General features: G+C 31.0%; 1 protein-coding gene across 1 annotated transcript; it reads right to left on the bottom strand.

The window, feature by feature from the left end:
* Nucleotides 1-7,807: 7,807 nt before the first annotated feature.
* On the bottom strand, nucleotides 7,808-11,695 carry LOC100805128 (uncharacterized). The gene is made up of 6 exons (XM_003531120.5): nucleotides 11,355-11,695; nucleotides 10,579-10,750; nucleotides 9,758-10,444; nucleotides 8,777-9,224; nucleotides 8,543-8,624; nucleotides 7,808-8,246 (listed from the first exon to the last, which is right to left on the bottom strand). Exons 1-6 carry the CDS (start codon nucleotides 11,382-11,384, stop codon nucleotides 8,043-8,045), a joined length of 1,623 nt encoding a protein of 540 aa, XP_003531168.1. The 5' UTR covers nucleotides 11,385-11,695; the 3' UTR covers nucleotides 7,808-8,042.
* Between the last annotated feature and the right edge of the window lie 8,525 nt (nucleotides 11,696-20,220).

Genomic DNA, 20,220 nt, shown 5'->3' with positions numbered 1-20,220 from the left:
TTTTGATGAGTACTGTGGTTAGCCGTTTGCCTAGATAGAGCAACAGGATGCCAAATTCGCGATTTGGCTTAAAACTCGTACAATTTTATGGTTCCAACGATAGGATAATCGGGTTAATTTCGCTTGCTAAGGTAGATATTATGCTCAGACTAGGTTGGACTCGCATGGAATTGTATAAAGTTGCACATTATTTTGAGTCTGTGGCCAAGTGAATGCTTCTACAAAATCCAATTGTGCCTGGAAAACGGCTATGTTTAACTGTTGAAATTCCACTACTGCACGAACTCAACATAGTTTCATGGTAAAGGTATATCAGCAAATAGTTCTATATTTTCATGGTATCTCCATGATTTCATTAATGGTACCCACAACTCTTTGCATCAAAGAAATCCTCCTGCCTTGGTCATCACTGCTGTAAAAATGTAGGCACACTCTTCTCGTACTTTATTCTTAGTTAAACACTTGTGTCATAAATTCTCGTATTATAAACTGTTTCTTCTTTAAGGGTGCAAATTTCATTATCCAATAGCGTAGCTAACTCAATACCTTGGCTCTGAACTGTTTCTTCTTTAAGGGTGCAAATTTCATTATCCAATAGCGTAGCTAACTCAATACCTTGGCTCTGAACTTATTCGCTAGTAAATGATACTCAACTCATTGGGGAGTTGTCGACGTCTAACAATCTTTTCTGCTTACGTAGAGTTCTTTCTGCTTGCTGAGATTGATATCGGTGTCAATTTGATTAGCTGCCACAATTCAAATTGTGCCAAGTAATTGGGGCCGATTTCATTACTGGTGGTGGTTTGTCTGATTTCATTAGACAACAAAGGAAGCTACGCTTAGATGGGAGAGAACTTCAGAGTAATCAAATATATCTCAATTTTACTTTACTAACTTTTGGGTTGATTGATTCATGGTCATGTAGGATGGATAAAAGTTAAATAACACAAGGAGAAAGTATCATCAACATCTCTAAATTGCTGAGTAGTGTATGTTAAATTGGTTCTCTCATTTTGAAAATTTAACATGAACTTGTTGCGTGAAACCTGTGTATATCCTCAAAAGAGGAGTGCTACCAAGAGGGTTTAGTTTATTTGGTTGAGGAGTGTGTGTGAGTTAAACTTTTTTATGTGATATTTGAATTTGATTCCTAAGAATATGAAAAAAAGGAGATCTTCATTAATTTATTAAATGACATTTTGTTTGACAGTTACCCTTCACTTTACCTTAAAGAAGGAATCGATGAAACTAGACCAATTTATTACATAAATGTTTCAAGTTAATTTAAGAAAAAAGAAAAGTTCCAATCTAGCTGATTGAAGACTAAACGAAGCATCAAAGATTCCATAAGCATGCATCAAGCATTATGCCCCAAGTTATTTACTTATTTAGTTAGAGTGCCTTAAGAATATCTTCTATTTTGACAAGGAGAGACTTTAATTCTTTTTTATGCAAAGAAATCACCAAAATAGATAGTCTCTCCCAAAAAATTATTTTCTTATACCAAATTGGGATCAAATCTCACTTAGCAGCATAAGAAACACATTCATATACCAACTATGGATCTAAAACTGTTGAGAGTCTCAACTCACCTCTGAATGTTCAAGGAATAGTTCAACATACATTTGGCTTAGGAAGACATCAAGTGCTTACGAAGAACCGTATCTTTAGTATAAGGCTCTATCGGTATGGAATCTCAATATCTATTGGTAATTTCCAATACAATGATATGCTCCGCGAAAAGATGCTAGAAATGTATAAACATTGGTTCAACTGCATAAGTATACTATGGTATGAATTACCCACCTTATGTTCGAGATGGATTGTTGATTTAAGACTAAGCTGTTGGTAAATACTGTCTTTGGTGTACTTTTAATGGAATGAGGTGTAAGGCCTTTAGAATTTGGTTGACACTTTGATGAGGTTGAGTCCGTGAAAAAAAAAAGGTACATGTAAAAGGTACTTCCACACTCAAGTTAATAAAAATTTCATAAAGTGACTATGTATATTAAATATTTACCTGATTCAGTGACATTGGTGTTATATATAGTGGATAAAGATGAGCTTAATTCTGGCAGAGAGTCCAAGGCTTCTCATGGACAATAATACCTGACTTGGTGTAGCAACAGAAACAAGTATACTTCAAGATGTGATATGACCCACACTATTCCTGAGTGCATGTTAAGATTCTTGTTCTTGGTGTTGACTTGGTTAACACAAGCGATTTTTATTTTATTTTCTTGTTGTTAACACTTGTGATTTTAGACTGATAGACAAAGATTAGTCATCATATAGATTGAGTCTAAGCCCAACACATAACATGAACAAATACATGTATAATTGATTTTTAAAACATTGCCTATAATTGTTGAAAGTGTTTAGAACCGGAATGTAACTTAAAGAAAGCTACTCGTTTATTGTAAGGGAAAATTAAAATGAAATAAAGTAAAATTATATTATATAGGCTAAATTATAAAAATCATGAAACATGACTAGACATGTTATTTCTAGTGACTAGGATCCAAATATGTTTTTTTTCCTGTTAATGTGAATCCAAGTATGTTTTGGAGCATTGCAAATGTTGCTATGTAGGACTAGACCCCAACGCCCTACACCATAGGCAATTCTAATGAGATCATGATGAGATAACAGAATTTATGTGCAATTATGTGTAATTATTATCCTGTATTATTAGCATGTGATCATGTAAATCAATTTGTTTAGTCTAGACGTAATTTTAGGAGTTTTATTTGGAGAATCAATCTTTATAGCTCAATCTTAGGAGATCTTGTTGTAACTCTCTTGTATATATTTATGCCTTAGTAAAGCATGAAATACAAAACAAAATTATTATGCCATAGAATCCTTTATGGTATTAGAGCCAACAAGTTTTGTTTGAAATTTAGTGGCAATGAGTCATCATAAAGAGGAGGTTCCTAAGAATGAGTCCATAAGCAAGAAGAACATAAGATGGTGAAGAAGACTTCATCACCGTATGAATTGAATTTGAACGACAACCCGAAAATTGGACGAGAAAAAGGAGGAACAGTGTGTGCAAATGTTGTGTATAGTGGTGGAACAACATTTGCACACTATAGAGCAATGGCAAACGCTAGTAGAATTACTAAATGCTCAAAAAACAAATTCTAATTACAAGATGACAGGTGAGCGTGATACCAATACATGGATAATTGATACAGGGACTTCCAACCACATGACTAGAAACCTAAATCATATGTATGAACTACGAGATATTCAAAGTTTTCCAGTTGGACTTCCTAATGGACAACATACAACAACGATTAAAGAAGGAAGCGTGGTGCTATATGTAGGCTTAAAACTTACTAATGTTCTCTATGTGCCTAAATTGAATTGTAATTTGATATCTGTTTCATAGATCATGGATGAATTGAAATGTGTTGTTCAATTCATAGATAAGTTGTGTGTTGTGCAGGACCGTATTTTGAGGACACTGATTAGAGCAGGTGAGTGGAAGGATGGACTCTATTTCTTCAGAGGAGTTCGAAATGTGAGAGCTTACAAAACTGATGGTTTGCATTCCATGGACTTGTGGCAAAAACGATTGGGACATCCTTCCTTGAAGATCACTCAATTGATTCCTAAGATTAGAAACCACAAAGATAACAATGTAGTGAATAAAACATGTGAAGTCTTTTTTAGAGCCAAACTGACTAGATAGAAGTTTCCTTTGAGTGAACATAAAGCCAGTAATGCATTTGAATTAATTCATTGTGATTTATGGGGACCATATAGAACTCATTTTACTTGTGGTGCTTTTTATTTGATGACAATAGTTGATGATTATTCACGTGTTGTATGGGTACACCTATTTGTTGATAAACGAGAAGTATTGACAATGCTTCACAATTTTTTTGCTCTGCTTGAGAGACAGTTTCATAAACAAGTCAAAATATTCAGAAGTGATAATGAGACAAAATTCACATGCATGAAAAGATATTTTCTTGATTGTGGAATAATTTTTCAAACATCTTGCACCGAAACACCCCAACAAAATGGGAGAGTGGAATGAAAACATAGACATATTTTGAATGTGGCTCGAGCACTGCGATTTCAAGGTAATCCTCCTATTAAGTTCTGAGAGGAATGTATTTTAATTGCAGCATATATGATTAACCGAACTTCTTCCACTGTTTTGAATGGAAAAACTCCATATGAGATGCTACATGGGAAGCAACTTGCATATGAACATTTGAGAATATTTGGCTCCTTATGTTATGCCCATAATCAAAGAAGGAATGATGATAAATTTGCAAGTAAGAGTAAGAAGTGTGTGTTTATTGGCTACCCATATGGTAAGAAAGGGTGGAAGTTGTTTGACTTAGAAACAAAAGAGATTTTATTCTCTCGAGATGTTGAATTCGTTGAGACCAAGTATCCTTTTTCTATTAATGTTACTACCAGAAAAGATGTTCCTCCTAAAAATTGGAACTGTGAAGAAATTGTTGATGATGTGACTGATGGTGTAGAAGAAACGAATCACACAGGAGGTACTGAAGAAAGTGGTGATATGACAATGGATGATAGAGAGAGTGAGCCAGATGCGGGGTTCGATGAACAAGATGTTACTCTACAAAATATGGACACACAAGATATAGTATTTCCATCTATATCACCAACATAGCCATTATTGGGTAGAGGACATAGAACTAAACAATCTTCTACTCGATTGCAAGATTATGTGACAAATACCACCAAAAGATTGAGCCCATCCAACTATTCACCCTCTCCAAAGGAAGACTCAAGTGCACCCTATCCCATAACTGATTATGTGAATTGTGACCACTTTTCTCTTACACGTCGTGCTTTTCTTGCATCCATTTCACAGAAAAAGGAGTCTGTCACTTATACTGACGTGGTGAAAGACAGTCGATGAAGAGATGCAATGAAAAGTGAAATACATGCACTTGAGACCAATGGAACTTGGACAGTCACACAATTGCCTCCTAGAAAGAAAGTACTTGGCTACAAGTGGGTGTACAAAATAAAACATAAATCTGATGGAAGTGTAGAACGGTTTGAAGCATGGTTAGTAATTTTTGGCAATCATCAAAAGGAGGGGATCGACTACACAGAGACTTTTGCACCCGTTGTAAAAATGATAACGATACACACAGTGCTAGCCGTAGCAGCCACACGAGCTTAGGAATTACATCAGATGGATGTGCACAATGCATTTTTACACTGGGACCTTAAGGAGGTTGTGCACGTGAAGCTGCCTCCTGGATTTCTTCCTCAACAATATGGCATGGTGTGTAAAATTAACAAGTCCTTATATGGACTCAAACAAGTACCTCGTTGTTGGTTTGCCAAGTTGTCCACTGCACTAAAATACTACGGATTTCAATAATCTCTTTCTGATTATTCTCTTTTCGTCTTGCAAAGACCGGAGGTACATATTACAGTGTTGGTGTATGTGGATGACCTAATCATTTCGGGTGATAATCATGAAGCTATCACCGAATTAAAGCCTATTTACACAATTGCTTTCACATGAAAGACTTGAGGATCCTCAAATATTTATTGGGCATTGAAGTGACACGATCTTCCACGAGTATCTTTCTTTGTCAACGCAAATATGCTTTGGACATTATAGTTGAAGCTGGACTTCTGGGAGCTAAGCCATTAAAGGTGCCAATTGAACAGAATCATCGTCTGGCACTTGCAATGGCACTTGCAACATACTTGCCTTTTCCTTATCTTGATCAGTATAAGCAGTTGGTAGATCATCTCATTTACCTTTGTTTTACTAGACCCGAGCTTTCATACTGTGTGCATGTGCTATCTCAATTTATGCAGGCACCTAAAAAGGCCCATTGGGAGACTACTCTCCGTGTTGTTCGATACCTGAAAAGGAATCTAGGACAAGGCGTTTTGTTGCGTAAGGATTGCGACCTACAACTATCTGGTTGGTGTGATTCTGATTGGGCTGGATGTTTTTTAATTCATAGGCCCCTTACCAGATGGTTTGTTCTACTTGAATCTTCTTCAATTTCATGAAAAACTAAGAAACAACAAACAATATATCGCTCCTGTGCTGAGGCTGAGTAACGATCCATGGCAGATGTAATAGGAGAATTGAAATGCTTAAAAGGTCTTCTCCATAGTCTTGGTATCTCTCATTCTCAGCCTATGCGACTTCATTGTGACAGTCAAACAGCGCTTCATATTGTCAGGAACCCGATTTTTCATGAGCGCACCAAGCACATCGAAGTGGACTACCACTTCATTCGCAACAAGTATCTCACTGGCAATATTTCACCTACTTATGTTCCTACACATGCACAATTAGCTAACATTTTTTCTAAGGCTTTTTGTCACACTCAATTCACCTCTTTGCTATGCAAGTTGGGGATATGTAATTTACACGCTCCAACTTGAGGGGGATAATGAGATCATAATGAGATAACAGAATATGTGTGCAATTATGTGCAATTATTATCCCATATTATTAGCTTGTGATCATGTAAATCAATTTGTTTAGTTTAGACTTAATCTTAGGAGTTTTATTTGGAGAATCAATTTGTATAGCTTAATCTTAGAAGATTTTGCTGTAACTCTCTTATATATATTTATACCTTAGTAAAATATGAAATACAGAACAAAATTATTTTGTCATAGAATTCTTTAGATTCCCTAAATTTTTCATGCAATTCTTAGCCAATTTAAAGTCCAAACCTAGCGAGCATGTGATTGGGGCGTGGTCCCCCTAATTGTTTCTCCATTTGGGCAAGTTATAAGAGGCAACAAGTTCACCTTTTCAGCCATGTGGAAACTTGTGTCATGCTCAATACCAAACTCAGCCCAAGGCATGCAATTGGCCCATTACATAGGTTTCTTGTGGTGGCTAGTGAAAGGGTCGAGTCAATAAATAGAAAAAAAAAATGAACTTGCTTACTAAACAAACTTGTGCACATCTTTTTTCAATCCATGCCTATTTTATTCATAGGTTATTCTTTTCAAAATATTTAAGGTCTTCCTCTAAATGTTGTCAGATTCATGAAAGTGGAGCGCAATAGCAAGTTCTTTATGGGATTTGAAAGAGCCAAAAGAAAAATTGACGTACATATTTGTATATATGACTCCATTGAATCTTAAACACAACTCAGAGATGGTAGAAGTTTTAAACTAGCTGAAATTGGTCAGTACTTATTTATTGCGTGTTATGATTTATGAAAAGTAGTTTTGTTTGTTATTTATGTATTTATTCATCTTAATATATAGTGTGGTTCGTACAAACTTGACATAGCCTACTTTATTTTATTTTCATGAGACAGCCTACTTTATTGTTTATATATCATGTTACACGCACGCAAGCAACCACTTCACATTTAACTCTTGGTTGCATTTTGTAATAAAGCTCACAAAAGGGTTCAAAACATGCTTTTGAACATCACAGAAAAAGAGCCAACAAACTTTTACTGGTCCAAGTCTAACTTCGGTAAAAGAAATTTTTTGTAATGGAACACAATAAAGTCACTGAATCATTTATTAGGTGCTAAAAAGAGCTTATTTTCTTTACAATGCTGTAATAGTCAAATTTAATCCTCTAGAAAGCATGTCAACAAATGAGTGTTAAGTGTCTTATAGCACCAATATTCAAAGTATATGTTGTGATAGATACCAAACTCCGGATCTTGTTGAGATTTTCATAAAAGTTTGCAACTTGTTAATAAAGGAATAGAATTTGTATCAAAAAAATATGATAAACTGAAAGCAAGATCACATGAAAATTTACATTAGAGCAAAATAAAAAAGGCCAGGTACATCACAACAAACATTTCTTTCCTTTTTTTTTTGAAAAAAAAGACAGTTTTGTGACTTGTAAACATCACTCAGCAATCAATTTAATGTAGCACTCAGGTGTTTGAAAATTACAAGGTTTCAAGTAACGTATAAGATGATATGCCAAGTTTTGATGACCCATATCATCCACGGTAAGAAAGATTAGCAATCTTGTAGTAAGGTGCATTTTCTTCTAAAAGCAGTGTTTAAGGTATATATCACAGCCAACCACAACAAATGTAATTGGAAGAGGGCAATCGTCCTGTTTGGCGAATGTATTCTGTTTGAGCCACAGTTCTTTCTGCTTCTCGATTTTTTCTAGCTTCAGCTGCTGCACGTTTTTCTTCCGATCTTTGCCTCGCCATAGCAATCTTTTTTACCATTTTTGCATGTGTCTGGGCTCTCATTTGCTCAACTTTGGCCTAAAATGCATTTAGTTTCAATCAAAGGTAAAATATTAGTAAAGACTTTAGCTAAAGTATTTCTAAGGCCAGATTGCAATTAGATAATGATCAAGCATTTCATGCACTATATTCAAGTAGTTATAAGTAATAATCATAACAAAATTTATCATGCCTCTCTCTCTCCTTCCCTCTCCATATACTTGGTTTAAAATCCTCTGTAAATTGTAATCTCTTCAAACTATATTTAGGTTTCAACTTTTAAGCATGCAGTAACTTTGTTTCCAATGAATATAAGTATGTGAACAAATAACTACCTCAATTCTTCTCATTTCTGCTTCTAATTTTGCCTTTTGCTGACTTTCCCATGCTTGAATTTTGATTTCCTCTCGCTTAAATCTGCAAATGTCATAAATTATAATCACATTAGAAAGGATGAACAAATTACACGGTTCGATTATTATTTTTCATATTAGAAAGGATGAACAAATTACACGGTTCGATTATCATGATTTACATTAGTCTTATAGAGATGTGAGTAAAAATAAAACCTTGCAGTATGTTTAGATTTCTCAGCTTCCTCCCACAGAGCTGCACGTTTTTCAAATTCAATTCTCTCCTGTTCTTGCACACTCATGTCCCGGGGAGAAGATTTGTTCTTTTCCTGCTCATCTTTGCTTGCCCATGCAGCAATATTCATCTTACCAAGCTGCACCCCAAGGGCTGCAATCTCTCTCCTTGTCTTGATCTTCATTTCTTCTTCAGACAAATGCCTTTTGCCATTTTCAACTGGAAACTGGGAATCCTCATTGGTCGTGTTGTCCAAAGGTGTCGGAGCAGGTGCACCTCTCCTAGGAGTCGACGGCATTGAGGAAACAGGGCTCCGTAGTGGTGTCGCAGACCCAACAGGAGTAGCAGTCCGCGAAGGTTCTTGACTTGGCACAGGGGTCATTTCAGTTCCCATGTCTCTCATGGCAACAGATCTTATCCCAGGCATCACTGTATCATGAAAAACAAGTTAATCTTACTATCTACACACTGAGTATGTCACCTATGGAAAGAATCCGGCTTATAATAAGAACATGCACCAGGAAATTCAAATTGCACTTTTTATGTTTCAGTGTTTCACTCAAAATCTCAGATCATCCATCTACTAAATTAGGCAATATATTTTCTAAGGAAATTAATCTTTGTATAGAATCTAGAGCATGGGAAACACATCCATATGAATAAAAATTCCCTTAGATCAGCGGCAGCCACACTGACCCAATGAGTTGGGGGACACACATGGTCTCTGACATAGGGCAAAATAATAAACACATCCACACTCCAGTGCCCAAATAAACAGGTGTGTATATAAAAAATTTCAGCTAGCCATAATTGGCTCATATTCTCATTCTCCAGTTATGCAATGAGGTTGCCTTAAAGTTGCACGAATAATAATTACGCAAATGATTTGTATACTTTTTAATCTTCCAAAAAGAGGATATAAGAAAACCTATGTCATCAATACTGGGGGTCGAATAACATACCTGACTGATCATCTGTACTTCTTGAGCAACATAAACCCAATTCATTGACATCCTTTAGATCTTTGCTTTGGGGAAGAGACTCCACAACTGGATTTCTTCCGTGTGCTTGACCTGAAACCGAATGAGCATCGGAGGGAACAAAAGAGAATTTCTCAAATCCCATATGTGACGTAGGCTGACAGATATCGACTCGCTTTGTTTCTGTGGCCTTGCCTATTGGGAGTTTATGATCATAATTACCAGACTCTGGTGCAACCCTGCCCATATTTGTTGGCATGCGATTTGCTTGGTTATGTGCAGTATTCTTTTTCGAGTGATTAGCCTGTATGTTTTGCCTATTCATTATCCATTTCTCGGCGTCGTTCCACTTAGAAGGAATAGGTCTGAATAGGGATCTAGTGGCAGGATTGTTCCCTGGTCTCTCCCCTTTATCAAACTCAAAACTGGACGAGCTAGCATTGCTGTCATAATCAAGATTTTCATCTTCTATTGCTCTCACCGCATGAATTGCGCTTGAACTTCCCGTGTCAACCTTCTGAAAATGCTGCATCTTTACACGCCCCGTGTCGCTGTTTTCCTTAGGCATTGTCTCCTTTGGTTCATAGGAAATCTGGCCATTTTGTCTCCGGTCCAGCACAGCATCACTCGACGGCTTTAATGACAGAACATCCAAGCTTGGAGATGTAACTGAGAGGAACAAGTTTCCAATTAGTCAATATATATGAAGCTTTATATTCAATAGAAAAATAAATAAATACTGACTAACACATGATAAAAAATGCACATGCAAAAATTGATAAATTGCAATTGAAATTGCAGACCTTCATCATCAAGGTTGTCATTTTTTGAGCCAAGTAAGCTATTCACAAATTCAGCATCCTCAATCCTTGAAGGGGAAGTTCTGGATGAGTTACTGTTGGATCCATCTTTCTTCCTATGATGGAGAGGTCCTAATAACTTCATCCTCAGTTTACTGGGGGAAATTATTCCAGCCTGCAGAAAAAATGGCATACTTTTTCCTCGTCAACAAAATTCTAGAAGAACTCAATTAGCAAATTTCTGAATGAATCCATATTGCAGCACACTTCATAAACAATTATACCCAATACATGACCACTTTCTTCTTTTCCACCAAAAGGCCCTCCCCACCGTTTCGACCCACACCCTTTATTTACTCAGGAGAAAAATAAGCGCAAATCAATTCTACCCTTCTTTTTTTTTTCTTTCCCTTTTCAGCCTTTTTTCCCCCTCTCTTCCTCACCCACCCACCCACCAAATAATAATGGCAAGCCCCATCCTTCCATTCATTACAAAAGTAGAAAAAGCAAAAGCATGATTTTTGAAACCATGTTAAAAATTCACTTGGAGGGAATCAATGAAACCAAGCCCACAAAAATTAAAAAACAGAAGGGGGTGTGACCAAGTGTATTCGGAACTCCAAGAACAGAAACCTTTGAATCATATGGACCATTTTTCCACCAACCCAGTTTAAGAAACAAAATAAAGATTTAATTTTGATGAAAAAAACAACAACTATGAGGTTGAATGGAAGAGGAGAGGAGAAAAGAGATGGCAGCAGTGCGGCTAAATGCCAAACCTGAACTTTCTCTATCCTCTCGTACTCCATTAGATCTCTGACTGTCTAAGTTGGAAGGTAGTTCATGCAGAAGTGGAAGGGGAAAAAGTTGAATTTTGCAGCTTGGCTTGGAAGAAGTAGTTATGAGTGGTGAGTTGTGATTGTGAATGAGAGATAACGATAACACATGAGAGAGAAAGGGAGAGTGAGATTATGAATGAATGTTGATGCAGCCAGAACAAGAGCAGAAACAGGTGTTTGCTTGCTCAAGAAAGTGTTCAAGTTGGGTTCCTCTGCAGTACGGGAGATATTGTATCTATCTATCATCTCGCCACGCCATCACAGTGGCCCCTCCTGCTACAAATTCAATTCGCATTTAAATAATCTTTTATGAAACCTCGTGTATTTTTATAGGAGTCCATGATTCTAGATTCGTGGGTTATAAGTTTTTTTAGAAATTAAATATATGTTTCTTTTAGAAGTCACATGTATTCTTCTTTTTTTTAGAAAAAAATATACACTAATTTTATATTATTTTTTAATTATATTTTATCATGTATTATAAATTTATTAATTTTTATTATAATTATTTGAAATTCATATTAATAATAAATTATATCTAAACAATAAACAAAAATATTTTATACCGTTAATAGATACCATTAAACTCTATCTTTTTTAGAAAGATAATTCTGTTTCAATTAAATTTTAAATCAAATGGATACTATGTAGGAACTAGTATGGTTGTTTTCTACTTTTACTTTGACTTATGCTTTTTCCCCTTCCACCCGAGGATTTACCCATTTTAGTTACAACTTACACAGTTACAGTAACTTAAAAAAAAAATGCAAGGTTAAAGTAGAAGACAGAAAAAGTAATATTTATTTATTTTACTTTACAGGGATTCCCGATCTTACGGATAATCAACTTACGTAACGACGTCAATTGAATTCGATTTGAGAGTTTATATTTCGTGTTTCAATGGAGAATTTAAAATATTTTAAAGATTAAAATGTAAGAAATTAACTTGTTATGATCAATTCTTTCGATGTTGTTTTTTATTCTAACTGTTGTTGAATAATTAAATTTTCTAATATGATTTTTTGTGTGTGCATAAAAAAAATTTGAGTATATAGTTAAAAATTAATAATATCTGTTGAAATAAATAAATCATCAAAATAAATATTTCTCAAATAATTTTTTCGTAAAACAAAAATATAAAAAAAAGGATAAGAAGAGGAGCATAACAAATTGAGTAAAACTGACTGATAATTAATAATATTGTATAATCATTTAACCATTTTTTTCTATAAACACTTTTAAAATTTAGAAAAGAAATAAAAAAAACTTTAGGCCAATCTTTTCTTTCAATTCTTTTGTCTGCGTGTCAATTAACTAGCTTCATGAATTTATATTTGTTTTTCCATTGCAATATCTTTTTAACACATGTCAGTAATTTTAGGTCGGTCTTCGAGATCGAAACAGTGGGCATGATCATAAATCAGAAGTTTGCATTATCAATTTTCTCTGTATAGTAACTGTTTATAGTTGTAGGTCATAGACTCATAGTTCATCAAGCACGAAAAATTACTACATACGGAAAAGTAATAAATTAGAAAGGAATTTATTTTCACCCAAGGGTAAGAATACATGTTCAAGTAAAATACCACTCATCTACTGATACCTTTTAGGTCACAATAATTAATTGCAATCATTAGAATGAGATTAGAATTTAATATAACTATTAAATTTTTAAAAAATTTATTAAATAAAGTACTTCATAGAATATTTCAATTATCATTAATTCATTATTATTACTATAACTGTCACCACTCTTATTAACATGATATTGTTACCACTATGACTCTTGTCGTTGTCATCGTTGTTACCACCACTCTCTCGTTAACAATTATGATGCCGATGAATTAATTGAGATATTTAAGGGAGTGATAATTAAAATCTTTGTAGATTTTTTTATTGTTTAGTCAATCTTTTAGAGATTTTATGATATATTAAATTTTAATTTAAAATTTTAAATATTTTAATCTCAATCATTTATTATTTTTAACTTTAATCCAATAGTTGTTATTAGTTATTTTCGTGTTCTTACATAAGATAATGTTCTCACTCATGTCGTGCATGTATATATATATATATACACATGGTTGAAATTAAAATATATAAAAATTGAAATTAAAATCTAATATAACATTTAAATCTTAAAAAGATTCATCAAACAAATCACATCATAAAAATGTAACCATTATTGTCATCACCACCTCCATCGCCATGATCATCATTGCTATCACTATTGTTGTTGCCACCATTGTTGACGTAGGTGGTGGTGATGACAACAACGGTCATGGCGGCAACGACGATGGCAGTTGATGACAATAGTTGTGATTGCAATAGTGATCATGGTGATGATAACGACGATGAAGGTTATGACAACAAAGGTGGTGTTGATTGATGACGGTGATGATAATAGTTGATGATGATGGAAATAACAACGACAATTAATATGGTGGCTATAACGATAGTCATGGTGGTGACAACGACAACTATGATGGTGATAGACTAATTGACAGGTTTTAAGGAGTGATAATTGAAATTTTTATACATTTGTTTGTTGTTGTTTGATTAATCTTTTAGAGATTTAATGATATATTAAATTTTAATTTCAAACATTTATTATTTTTAATCTTAATATGATAATTATTATTAATTATTCTCATATAAAATAATGTTCTCAGACAAGTCGTACTCCATATATATATATATGAAATTGATTTCAATATATGTTTTTTTTAAAGTAAAAATTTAGATTTGAATTTTGTTTACGTAAAAAAAAATCATTGAAACAACTAATTTCACTATGCTAAGTGTAATTTTTAAACCAAATAGTATCCTCTAATTTGTAGAAAATATATACTAATGATCTAAATATTAAAAAAACCCAAAAAACTTGTATATCATTGTACACAAAATCATAATTGTTTAGTTCTACCAAAAATCATAAATGTTTGGACAAAATTCTCCAATACCGAAGCAAACTCACCCCCTTTAACCTCGTTGACTTTAGTTTATATTGAAATTTAAAAAGTGATCATATGTTGGATTCTCTCTCCAGAGAGGAGGAATTTAGTTATTTCAACAATAACTCTTTTAGGGTTATTCTCTTATCTTCATCCTTTATTTTTATAAAATATAATGATTATAATAAGTAATTAATTTTAATTATTAAATTTTACGGAGATAAAAGATAAAGATAAAAAGTAACTCTAAAATTACTCATAAAATAAGTAGATTTCTTCTCATATATATATATGCACACATTAAGTTTATGTTTTAGATAATTATTTTATAAAAATTAGTCATGTAAAATAATTCGAAGTTCAAATAGTATAAGATGCATGAACACCAGCTTAAGATTTTTTATAGAAACGAAAAGTTAATCTCAAAGTATGCCCAAATTATATATTTTGCAAGCAACATTTTTTACTAACTAACATAAGTCCACATGTATTAAAAAAAGAACTCCACAACAACACTCAAAAGGTAAAATGAAGTTATGAAATTTAGTATTCAATTTCTATATCACACCGTATTATTCATGTAAAGGTGAAGCATATATCATAATATTAGAGTTTTTATTTTCCAATATGAAAACATTTTTTTATAAGCTAAATATTTCATTAATAAAAAACAATTAAATCGAGCACAAGATATGTCCAACTCAAGGTGTCAAAATGATACTAGTTAGGGAAAAAAAAAAGAAGCAAGTAGCATAGTGCCATTGTTTAGGACAAAAATCCAAAAGACACGCCCCAATTGAAAACTACAACGAAAACATTTTTTTTTTGTTTGTTATATTTTACGTCTCTGTGGCGTGCATATTCATTATTACTTAGCAATTTTTATATTTTAAAAAATTATTAATTATTTTATTAAAAAAACATGCTATTATTTTTCTTTAACTTTCAACTTTAACTACTTCTAAATGTTTGTATCGAAATATTTTTTTTTCATTTTTTTTCTTATTTCAAATCTCACTTAATTTTATTTTTAAAAGTAACTATTTTTAATTTTCAATTTTCAATTTATATTTTTATCTTAAATTAAATTTTGTATTTCTTATTTACTTGTTTGAATTAATTATATATTTATATCAAATAACTTTAAATTTTTGTTCTACATTTTAAAAAGTAAAAAAAATCATGCATTGATGTTTTTTAATTATAACATCTTTAATGAAATTCTTGAGTTTAAGAATCCTTATCCACCCATCTATTATTATTCTTGCTAAAAAAATTCTACACGGTGGACGTTGAGTTTCAAGGAAATAACTCTCAAAACTCTTTTTTTTTTCAAATAAAATTCAATAACTTAAAAATTTGATTCTACCATTAGAAAAAAATATAAAAATTCTAGGGTGAACCTTTTTTTTCCATATTTTTTTATGTTATATTTATAATATTAATAAATCATATTTTATTTGTTTGTTTCAACAAATTTAATTATAACAAATTTTTGGTTATAGTAAAACTGATTTTAAGAAATTAATTGGTAAGAAATAAGTGTAATTTATATTATTATAATAAATCTCTTTGAAAAATATTTTATTTTAGTTTATTTTAAAATATTATATTTATGATGTTAAATGAATCAATTTTATTATTTTTAGACATTTGATAATATTGTGTTGATTATATTGAATATTCAGATGAATTATGATATAAAATAATAGTTTTAAGAAAAAAAAATATATCAAATTTAAATGGATAATCTGGTTTGAATCGAAACAAATTATTTATGAATAAATTGAGTTGGGTTAGGTTTAAAAAAAATTATAAAAATTAAATCAAACTAAACTAAACTAATTAAATTTGATTAGATTAAATCTTAAATTTAATTAAAATTAATCTCAACAGGCTCATCAACAACCATGCTCCAGATAACTTGAACTTATTGCCAAGAGGGATATATATTTGCCCGTATGTGAATTACACAGAATTTTCTACTTGTAAGATCTAAATTTAATTGTTAATGATACTAATAAATTTTAAGTCATTTATCAGTATTAAATTTTGGTTGAGACTTGGAAATATAATGTCGTCTTAAAATGAGATAGCATATCATTTGGAAATTATTTAAAAAAATTACATTTGCTGAAAAATATTAGTCGGTGTTCAACGTTAACAGAACAAAACACACGTGAAGTGCCTCTCATCACCAATTATCAAACCCGTGGATGCCGACATAGTAGCTAACTAATTATTCCGATAATCTCGGCTCCGACTACCTTTCTTATCCTTAGTAGGAAAAAAATATTAGTACGAGAAAATATTAGTACAATAAAGAGAACGTGGTTTGAATTGAATTCCTCGAGGAGGAGCTAACAATTGTTCGGATACTTTTGATTGGATAGAAAATATTACCTTTTCTTTTCTCTTAAAAGTACGAGAAAAAAATATACACCAATGTAAAATTTTATACAAAACCATTTAGTTATAATTTATTGTATATAATAAATTTATTAACTTTAAAAATAATTATTTTAAACTGATTCAAATAGTAATTTGTAATTAAATAATAATATAAAATTATTTTATACTATAAGACATAATCAATAAATTCATTATTTTAAGGATTTCAACTTTTTTTATGTATACATTAAAAAACATACTCTCTTCAAGATTCAATTAACTAATTAATCAAGATAAAAAAAATAGCTAATGTTATTTAGATTATTAAATACATTTTAAATTGGTATTTTAAAAAATTATCCATGAGAATAAACTATCAAACATTAATAAATTGTACACCACTATAATACTTTTAATTACTAATATACCAATTAAATATCTATGATATCAATAAATCTTTGGTTCAAGTGGTATTTGACTTTCTCCTTTTAAGTAAAATCTTATATTTAAGTTTTGTTGATGAAAAAAATATAATTAAAAAAAAAGAGTCTCACAAAAAGTGGTAAGTTAAATTCTTTGATGAAGATTAATTCTCATCAAAATTAGTAGATACTTCGCATCAAGAATATTGTCATCCAAAAATACTTGTAATGAGTACTAATGTACCAATTATGTCTTTTTTCCCTACTCATAAAACCTTTTTTTTTATAATTTTATTTGTCTATTTTTATAAGATTATTTTCTAATTTTTAGATATATTAATTATTTTTCCTACATATTTTTACTTAATTTTTCTCTTTCCAAACATTGATGAAAAATAATTAAGTAAATAAAAATATAAGAAAAATTTATTTTAAAATGATGCTACAAATAATCAACAATTTTAATATGATTAACTAAATTAACTATTTTTTAAGGTATATGAATTAGTGGAAAGAATCATCATGTTAGTACTCTCTCAAATGTCAAGAACAGATATTCTAACACATTTTTTTATTGTTAAAATTTTATTAAAAATGAAAAAATATTATAAATCTCATCATTTTTAATAAATTTCTCTCTAATTTTATAGATTTTAATATATTTTAATCAACAAAAAATATTTACAGAAAAATATGTTAGAGAGGGTCATTCTAATTCATCGGTAATATTCATCTTCATAAATAAATACTTCTTTTGGTCTAGAATATAAAAAATCATCTTTTTTCTTAATTTTAAATATAAAAAAATTTAATTAACTTTATCTTATTTAATATAATTATTTTTAAAATACTTTTCATTTAATAAATATGTCAATTTTAATTATTTTATTTATCATTCATGTCAAATTTTAATAAATAATATAATTAACTAATTTTTTAAATTAATGTGTCATTTTTTTTTTCATTCTTATATTTAAGAACAATAGATGACAAAGAAAGCATGAATATATTCCCTGGTCGGTCAAAGATACTTCTGGGAACACATCCACGAACGCAGGCTCATAGTTACAGATTTTAATTTATTTGACAGAGGAATTAAATTAATTAGGGCGTCAGAAGACAGAAGCCCAAAGATCAGAGTTCGGAATTCTATAATGTGACTTCTCCTTTCACTCTGCCCTATCTCTATTTGACCACAGTCATCACCCTATCAATTCCACACGCCCACACCATTTCAACTTTCAAAAAACTCACGTTTTTGCTATGCTGCCAAAATTCTACAAATTTATTTTAGTGCTAGTACTTATCAAACAATACAAAATAAGAATTAAATTAAAGATTTAAAAATTTCATATATTTTTAAGAATTATTATTTTTTCCTAAGTCAAAAAGATCATTTTTCAATTTATTAAGTCGGAAATTAATGATACCTATGATACATAAAAATAACTGATTTAAATGAATTTTACACACAGTAATAATTAATTTAAAACACTTTTACATCTTCTGCTTTCAATAAATAATAAGTATAATATATTAATATTTTAAACTCTCTGGAGTTTAACTTTGTTTTGTAAAAAGAGTATTTAAAAAATTTGATTTGATTTGATTTTCCTTTTCTTTCTTTTTATTTTGAATATTTCCTTCTCCCCTTGCATCCATGCTCATATATTAGGCATAAAACTTGATTTTCAAATGCATTTACTCATTAACATTCTAAAATAATTAAGGATCTTGGGTAACAAAATCTTGTTTCAACACTTTCACAACACAACTTGAAAACTTATTTTTTAATTAGTTATTTTATAAAATAAGCATGGAACATATGAATTAGTTAGCACAAGATTATTTAATCAATTGTCTCAAGTTTAAGTCCTTAAAATGTAACTATAAAAGTATCTCTAACATAATATATATATATATATATATATATATATATATATATATATATATATATATATATATATATATATAAATCTTTTAATAAAACACTTCAATATAATATTATATATCTTGCATTTGTTTCACTTGATCGAAACTACTGTCAACTGAATAAAAAATTTAGACAGTAACTTTTGATGCTCATAACTTGATCCACAGATTCTTACTCAGAAGTTTCACACGTAAACTTCATGATCAATAATTAATACTCTGCACTCAAATAGCATAGTACTATACCATTCAATATAGGCCAATATTGTTTAGTTTAGTACATTAACAAACTTTTTTGTTACATCTTTATTAAAACTAATCTCTAATTGATACTACTTGGAAGCCAGGTCTTTTGAGCCTGCCAAACACTTTCTAAACAACCTTCTAAGCAACTCAATTCTTAACTTAATTAAGAATAAACACAAAAGGGCTTTTAGTTTTCAGGTTCGAAATTTTGTAAAGCTTGCAATTCAACGTCTCTTGTTGTGATTAAAATATTTTCTTTATTGATTTTTTATGCATTTCTTTATTGATTTTGTTGTGTCATGAATGTGACCTACAGGCTGCAACTCTATGGATGATTGATTCAATCCAAAATAGACTAGTTTCCATTTAACTCAGAATTTCCTCGCAAGTTGGTGTGTATTTTTAGGAGATTCTCCGTTCTTTTTGAAGATTAAAAAAGCAGTAGACAGATGATATCACAATCATAAAAAAAGTTCAATATCAATAAATGATAAAAACAACATGTGAATTAAAAGTGGTTGAAAGAGATTTTATCCAGTTGATACATGCGCTATAATCAAAAGTCATACAATTTTATTTTCATAATCAAAGCAGTATTGCAAATAGCCAAATAGCAAAGAGCATAGTATTTTATGAGTGGATGAAACATACTGAAAAACATTATTTATGCAACTTATATTCCTTCTCATATAGTCATTCTCAATTAGTTGATATCTTCTTCAAGACCTTAGACAAATTTGATATAGATATATACTGGAAAATTTGATAGATTGAAATATTAATTTCGTTTTATTATGCAATGTACTCTTGTATCAGTTGTGTGTGTGTCAGTGGGTGTGTGTTTTATAAATAAACTATATG

Source organism: Glycine max, chromosome 8 (assembly GCF_000004515.6).
Source record: "Glycine max cultivar Williams 82 chromosome 8, Glycine_max_v4.0, whole genome shotgun sequence".
NCBI classification, from domain to species: domain Eukaryota; kingdom Viridiplantae; phylum Streptophyta; class Magnoliopsida; order Fabales; family Fabaceae; genus Glycine; species Glycine max.
Note: the sequence above shows the minus strand (reverse complement) of the source record. Positions and strands in the feature narration are given on the sequence as shown.

What these genes read in the sequence shown, in the direction of transcription:
- LOC100805128 (XM_003531120.5), bottom strand. Translation starts at nt 11,384, where the DNA reads ATGGAGTACGAGAGGATAGAGAAAGTTCAG. An exon ending in AGAGGATAGAGAAAGTTCAG is followed by an intron (nt 10,751 to 11,354) that starts GTTTGGCATTTA and finishes TTTTTTCTGCAG; the next exon opens with GCTGGAATAATTTCCCCCAG. An exon ending in AAATCTAAACATACTGCAAG is followed by an intron (nt 8,625 to 8,776) that starts GTTTTATTTTTA and finishes TGACATTTGCAG; the next exon opens with ATTTAAGCGAGAGGAAATCA.